Source organism: Diuraphis noxia, unplaced genomic scaffold (genome assembly GCF_037042655.1).
Source record: "Diuraphis noxia isolate RWA-SAM2 unplaced genomic scaffold, SU_Dnox_SAM2 contig0004, whole genome shotgun sequence".
NCBI classification, from domain to species: Eukaryota; Metazoa; Arthropoda; class Insecta; order Hemiptera; family Aphididae; genus Diuraphis; species Diuraphis noxia.
Window position 1 is genome coordinate 58,729,955 of NW_028301714.1, and position 8,430 is coordinate 58,738,384.

General features: G+C 27.6%; 1 protein-coding gene and 1 long non-coding RNA gene across 2 annotated transcripts; both read right to left on the reverse strand.

Annotated features, from left to right (window-relative positions):
* Positions 1 to 743: 743 nt before the first annotated feature.
* LOC149056251 (uncharacterized) lies at positions 744 to 2,444 on the reverse strand. Its single transcript, XR_016191773.1, has 2 exons — positions 2,337 to 2,444; positions 744 to 1,124 (listed from the first exon to the last, which is right to left on the reverse strand). It is a non-coding gene; the product is annotated as an uncharacterized LOC149056251 (long non-coding RNA).
* A 2,594-nt stretch (positions 2,445 to 5,038) lies between these two features.
* LOC107169500 (uncharacterized) lies at positions 5,039 to 6,891 on the reverse strand. The gene is made up of 3 exons (XM_015519253.2): positions 6,323 to 6,891; positions 6,081 to 6,232; positions 5,039 to 5,565 (listed from the first exon to the last, which is right to left on the reverse strand). The coding sequence occupies exons 1-3, from the start codon at positions 6,503 to 6,505 to the stop codon at positions 5,283 to 5,285; spliced, it is 618 nt and encodes a 205-aa protein (XP_015374739.2). The 5' UTR covers positions 6,506 to 6,891; the 3' UTR covers positions 5,039 to 5,282.
* Between the last annotated feature and the right edge of the window lie 1,539 nt (positions 6,892 to 8,430).

Genomic DNA, 8,430 nt, shown 5'->3' on the forward strand with positions numbered 1-8,430 from the left:
GAATCGAATACAAACTGAACCGAATCGAACCGTATAAGTGTGAAACGAGCCTTAGGCTTAATCAAAGTAACAATATTAAGTTATCGAGTGCTATAAACTGCGAGTGATGTCAGAAATTCGGACTATCGCAGCGTTTTGCCCTAACCGATAAGAACGCGACCAGAATTTAATCAACAGATACGCGCAAAATGTGATCCTAGACATAATTTATTTTTATAATACGCAACACTAATTTAACACTAGCTAAAATATTGGAGGAAAATATACACAATTTTAGTCAAAATGTGGTAGAAAATGGACAGTGGAGGAAAACGGTATCTCGTTTTTGGAGGAAAATGGACCGATATTAGAAATGTTTTTTCCGCAATGATTGTAGGTAGATACTTATAACTAGGTACCTACGCGATTTGAGATAATAAACTTGTTTCGATTGTGTGAAATCATAATTTATTGTAATAAATAGATGTCATAGCGCAATCATATAATATGACTGTGCTCAGTAATTTGTCGTTTACTATAGAGCGTTTTTAAAACTACATTCAATAATATTAACAACACAAGGGTATACAATTTCGTATTATGCCACAATATACAATATGCATCATAAAAAATGTGGTTTGAAATTGAATTCGCTCAACTGTCCCGTGTCCGTATACTCAAGTATTTTGAAAACGTGTTTAAATATACATAATCCGCCGTGATCACGTGCATGATGGAAATGATAATTTAATTATTAGTTTAGCTTTTTTTTTTTTTTTAAATATTTATTAGAAATAAACAATCTATACAAGAAATGTACAATAAGCATTAAGCTTATGTGTTAAGAGAATACATGGCATGAAAAATTGAGTAAGAAGCCACCCACTGGCAACACTTAGCATGATTTATTAGTTTAGCTAAAATAAAACGTTTAGCAATTGAAAAATCTGAATCATCACCTGCAACACTATTATAGTCAAAATATATATACTTGGCAAGTGTTGCTGTTGCTATAATTGTCCGAACAATGCACAGCCAGTGGCTCCAGTATAATATCATGCTCAGAGAAGATTGTTTGAGACGGACTATTCAAAATAATCGATGATGATTACGGCCTGTAAGCAGGAACACGATCGACTGAACAACTATAATAAAAAGTAAGTGTAATTTTTCGTATGTAATATGTATAATGGTTTATCTATTTAATAATTCAGATTTAACACATTCGTTAGCTTACAATATTATTGAACTTTTCGTACGCAACATGATGATCCATATTTAACACAATGGAACACTCATTATATCAAAAACTACCAATTAACATTTTTATGCACAATAAAAAAATAAATTTCATTCCTCAAAAATGTTATTATTAACGACTTAAAATTATGCGAAAGAAATATTTTCAAAACGTATATGTTTTTGCGATATAATATAAGTCTTACGTTAAATCAATCAATCCATATTTGGAATTTAGAATTTGATAAATCCATACAAATTTAGATATAAGTATGTATGTTAAAATTATAAATTTGTAAAGTTTATGAAAATTCTTTAACCTGATATCGTGCGTTAATTATTTTTTACAAATTTTATCATAGGTACGGTTAATTCTTATATTTTATTTTCAAACCTATAGAAAAACTTAAATTAGCCTATAAAAGGCTATATAAAACGTAACCTACTCGTCCAACCGTCCAAGATACACATAGTTGACCTAACCTATACTCAGCGTATTTATTAATATTATAATATGTTACATGAATTGTTTGGAACTCTCTTGTTCCTTGTTTGTTGAACCCATGTTAAAATTCAAAGACTCGTCGAATAGAATAATATACTTAGATCCTATACATTATGAGGTCCAGCATCGAGCTGTACCTACACTATATAACATATCGTTACGGAACTATACGTAGTTAATACTAATCACACAACTAACAACGGATATAAAACATAACGAGAATAAATTAACATTCTGGTAAGACCTATTTAGATTAACTTAAGTATGAAACGTACCGACGGGCTACGACCACAGATTAAAACAAATTTTATTTAATCTATACTACCACCGTGTTTTACAAACATTATTTATAAATATACCTACTGCATAACATAACTATCATGACACATTCGACAACATAATTTAGGCTAGAAATATTAAGCAAATGTAGGCTAAAAACCTATACTATGTAGTCGAAGGTTTTAACCAAATGCATTTTTCTTAAATATACCATAACAATATTATCTACAACGTTATTATTATACATGACGTGTAACAAGTAGCAACGGACAAAATATCAAATAGTCAAACTGCAGTACAATATTATTATTATGAAATAAAATAAAATACATACGATAATATGAGTTTAATGACATAATACTACTATAGAGATCCCGATCATTAAATCCGTCAAACGATTTAAACGGTTAGTCATAACTCATAAATGCATAATGAGTGATGAGACACACATGCCACAATAGCACTGAAAATATAATGATGTTTACCAGTGAAATTACCGATATTGGCTATACGAACATCTGCACGACTCCATAGGAAATAAATTGTTAATTTATTTCTGATGTAATAATTATAATGGTGTATGTAATATTCACACGAATATCTGTACAACGATTCTCCTTCTTATTTCTAATCTTATAGAGTAATTTTATAAATATTTAAAAATGTTTCCCCCACTTTCTATCGTATATTAATCACAACTCGTATGCGTAAATAAACCATAGATGTGCATTAAAATAAATCTAAAAACCAATTTGTGAATATCATTTGTAATTTGTGAATATCATTTGTAATTTGTGTGCAATTAAATCATTAAGAGTAACTCCTGACTGTTGATTTCTATATTTCCCGATGTATTTATCGGCATTATAATATTTTTTAACTATAGCAGTGATCTGTTTTAGCTGAATAACAATTTTTTTGGGTTAAGCTTATCAAAAATTATTTTTGTAACTCAATCGAGAACAAAATTATAGACTTTCGAATTTCTATATTGAAAGACAACGCACTAATGCTATTACCAGAAAAACATGTGAAAAGACAATTTCGCCTACCAAAAAACGAGAAAAATTAATTTTTTTAAACAAATACATATTATTACCTATAGGCTATAACTGTTCTATTTTTTCCAAGTTTCTATAGTGATAATCAATTTGTAACGTGTTTATTTCATAGAGTAATAACTCTATGGTTCATTTTTATTTAAAATTAATAAAAAAAAAAATGCAAATGGTTGGTAATTACGTTTATTTCATAATTTTTAAATACATATAGGTACTTACTACATATCAGCACACTATTTATGGGTTTTAATTAAGAAAACCTTTTTTGTACAAAACTCAAAGTCGATAAAAACGTTGTTGATTTTAGTCGATTTATATGACTTTATTCTGCTTTTTACTGTCCTTTTAAAGGTATTTATCTAATACAAATAATACTGGGCATACTGTTCTAACTATACCTAAAAATATCTCAAATGGATTTTTTAATAATATTGAGACGACGATATCGGCTATAATTATTATCTAGTATGAAATATCCTGGTTTATTATGTGTTTCGAATGGCATTTTATTTAATTTCGATAAAATGTTTTTTTTTTATGTAAAAAAATATATATTGATAGTACCTATACAATTGTCATGCTTATTTATGGTGATGCAACAAATCCAACAAAATGGAGCTAGTATAATTAAAAAATATCTGTACCTTTTACGTTAGCCATAAAGCGAGTTATATTTTTCTCGAAAAAAAAGGCACTCGAATAGATACAATTTGTAATTCAGATTTCAGCTCAATGCGATTGGCTTCATCGATCAATTTATTGGAGTCGAAATAATTGCGCCCAAACATTTCCAACTAACTCGCGTATAGTAGCTAGATGATTATGACCAATCACTACACATACAGGTAAATAGGTAATATCACTAAAATAGTTTCAAAAAATACCTAACAATATGTAAATTTGTTTAGCCATTTATCATAATATCATTCGAGGCCATTATTCGTATGTACTATGTAGTACATTGTATACGCCAGTTAACACGACCCACCCACCATCAATGAGCACCCGAGCAATTATTGCACTATATGCACTATAAGCTGCAGTGTGGGCACCACCTATAAAGTATTCCCGTAGGTAAATTGTTAATTTATATAACTTTTGAGGAAAACATTCCATTTGGAAATGTCATGGTGGATACCATTATATAAAGTATAATAAAATGTGAGTTTTGAAATATAACTTCGATTACCTATGGCAAACAGTGATGTTTCCCAAATGTTTCCGTTAGTTTTGCTTGGAATTTTAGGAACTTTTGACTTCACCATGTACCAACTAAATTTAATTTGAGATCAGAAACCGTCCAAGTTGAAGATTTAATCATTTTTACAGCTCCATAACTTAATGACAAAATATACCAAATATTTTTTTTAATTAAAAATAATACCTATATTTTATTATAAAATCAATTTATTAATTTGTTTTGCTCAGAATTTAAAATGTGAAACCTTTAACCGCTAACTGATTTCACAATAACATATTACAATGATTTTAATGAACTAGAGACGCCCAGAGTTGTAGCTAAACATTTTATGCATATTTAAAAAAACAGTCTATAAGAATTTTTCTGACTTATGAAATAAATTATACCTTTAGTCATTATATCTCCATAATATGATACATATGGAGCCATTTAAAGCATTTTAACCAAATATAGAAATTGATCACATTATTTTCTTAACTTTTTCAATTACAGTTGCTTTAAGTGAAAGAAGATAAATTTTCATTGATTTTATGTTAACATTTAATATTATCAATTTTTTTTATATTTATTTATTCATACATTTCTTCCAACATTTTTGTGTGTTGATGTCTATATGATGGGAGGGGAGTGGTGGCCATAATAAATTATCGCTATAAATATTAGATTGTACACAATATGCCAAATTTTTTTCCAGTAAATTGCACACAACTTTTGTAATTATGTCCGATGTCCTATATTTATAAAATTTAATTTATGTATTTATAATAACATTAATAACCCTGTGTTAATGTTTTTTATTTATAAATACATGACAATTATTTACTAAATATAGACTACACAGACATGATCACTAATAATGATTTAATAATTTATATATAATAGCACTTTTTCATAAGATAAAAAAATTAATAAATATTAATTGGTAATTATATAAAAATAGTATAATTGGAAAAAAAACAGTACATAAATACAAACAAAATCACAATAATAACAATGAATAGTAATAATAGGTAGTTTTTTAAACAGGTAATGAATTTGACACTTTATTTTTCACTATAGATGAACATAAACGTCCAAAAAATGATAAACCTTTTTGACCAAATGGTATGGAGTTTAATAAAAACCAAAGAATAAGTATCAAATGAACAGTCAATGATAGTAATGTAAATGGGGTATTTTTCATCCACAATGAAAAATACAAAGTACTCAAAAGAGTCATAATGTAGCCAAACATGAAAGGAAGCTTTTCTTTTGATGTAACATACTTGTAGTGATTCGATGGACCCATCAAAAATGATACACTAAAAAAATATTTATTTATTTAATGTATGTTATGAGCATGAACATTTTATTACATTAAATACAATGTACAATTAATTATTTAATATAACAAATTCAAAGTCTAAAAATACAAGTTTTTATAAAATAATTTTAATAACTTTTAAGATGTATCTACTTCGTAATCAATTTAGGTTGACAATTGGTAATATTGTAATAAAATTACTTCTCTTTTTTTCAATCTCATTACGTCTCAACCAATCCTTAGATTATTCCGTGAACTCAAAATATACCTAACTCAATATTCCAGTCCATTATTACAAAATATTGTAATCCCTATTCTAGACTAATAATTGTATTTGAAAGTACTTAAAACAAGTTTTTTTTTTAAATGAGAAGAATGAGATATATTTAACTTAAATACAATTATTAATTATACATTTTTTATAGTAATTGTATATGAATATAGTACTTCATTAGGGACATCTAAAAACATTAAAAATAAATTGTTAATGAAAAATAATAAGTCATAGATTACCTGGCAAAAGCAAATATGCTTCCAGAAGCATATAAAATTGCAAACTTCCTAGCTTTTATTAGAAGTACGGGCAAGTATAATGCAGAAAGAGAGAACATTAAACAGCTAATTGATACGCAAACCACAAATCCCAATATTCTTTGGGTTTTACTCTGTAAAATCAAATTATAGTATTTATGAAAATATTTAATTGGAATGTAAATATAGTTCAAAGCAAACAAATTGTTATTATTAAATCTTACCATCTGCGGAAAATTAAAATAAGTCGTCTGTGTCGAGTCCAATAGGTTTTCTGTCTGTTCGCCCGATTCACTGTTGAGCAGTTTCTTAAACACTTTTGGAATGTGTACGTGGTGCCCATTATGGGATTTATTTTTTTGGCCTTTGTTAAGATACTCATCGAGTTCCAGTTTCAAATTTGACATTATGAAGTTATTATCACTGAGTGCATAATTTCAACTAAGGTGTCGCAATACATCAGTATGTAGACTGATATTGACGATCAAAATACAATAATATACTAAATCGTTCTAGTCGTATGCGGAATTTAATATTTTAAGTTACAATCAACAATATTTTATGATTGTTATTTGTTACCCGTTAGTTGTAATCTTGAACGTCCAGCCATAAATTCAACAGAAGATTTGGTATTCATTTCAATTTCAAAGTTGATAGATATTTAATTATATTATTATAACGTAAATTCTGTGATATACTTTGACTAGGTAAATAAACAGATTAGTCATCAAGCTCTTAGGAATATTAGAATCATCGAAAGATTTGACAGATTGACCACTTAATTCGATAACACAAATTCCGAATACTCTGATAGTAATATTGTTATCACTACTGATAAAAACGAATTTAGATAATAACTACGATTTATCTTAAATCGTGATAATAACACGGAGCACGGTTTAAGATAATATACGGTATATAATCTCAAACCGTGAATCAGAGTAAAATATATTATATATATATATTATAAATATATTATTATATTCTGTGGTAAAAGCATAGATTAGGATTAGATGTGTTATGAATTTATGACTAAAGACTGAACTTCAACTGAAGAATAATATATTATTAATGATTATCTCTGATCGTGCACATAGTATGAATTAATTTATTGTAAATTTGCATCTATATTTAAATAGCATAATAAGTTATGACTTAAAACTATATTTTTATAGTCTTCAGTAATAACTAATAATTATAGAATGGATCACGATGACATGAACCGAGATTTAAGATTATCTTAGTTCACGGAGTTGATGAAAATAGAACATGAGATGATCTGTTTTGTGTTGTGGTATTTTCTTTCAAATCTGATGAATAATAAGGAAATTCAGCACGAAAAATAAAAATTTTAATAACAACTGTATAAAATAGTATATAAATATATAATCATGATTCATGAAATTATAAAAACTTAAAAATGGAACATAATTTAAATAGTTATTTTCAATAATCCATCTCACCGAGAAAATGTCTGTGTACACGGTACACCCATAAATCATATTCTATAAATAATATTTAATACGTAGATAGGTAGGCCATCTGAACGATTTGCCTAATAAATAACCCCGGAAAAAATAACCCTATAATAAAATTGTAAGGTGTACCTGCAGGCACCTACCTATTTGTAATACAATACAATTTCAATAATATAATAATAATTTAAAACAAATTGTCAAATTTTTCAATTACGGTAAAAACGAATGGAAATGTCAATAATATATAAATAAAAAATATTCGCCATAAATGTGTAATACAATATAAATTCAATGATATAATAATAATTTAAAACAAATTGTCAAATTTAACAGTCACGGTAAATAATAATATTAAAAAATATATATAATATCAATATCTATTTTATAATCGTTTTCTTAAATTAAAGGATATTTTTTTCAAAAACATATCTACTTCAATTTCGTTTGAATTTAACCGTTCACACAATGTTTTTAATCTCTTTTGAGCGATTTTTGATTTAGAACATTTAGCTTTGGACTCTCCTACAGTTTGCAAAGCAAGTTTTGCACGGTCAGCCGACATTTCATTTTTTATTTTATTGATTAATGTCCAAATCGATGGATGTTTTACTCCGACTAAATTTTTTTTTTTTTTAATGCCCTGGGACTTTATTATTTAACGTGTTTAAGATGCCGAGCGTATATTTCGGCTTTTTCTTGTTCGCTTCGTGCCCAGGCGCCGTCTTCTTTGTGGAGTGTTGGTATCTGAACACGGGGCTTCTTCATGAGTCTTGTGGCTTTCCATAATGAATAATCAGTATTATCCGTCGCAGTAAGACCACTTAAGTATGATTTGAATGTTTCATTTTTCATTT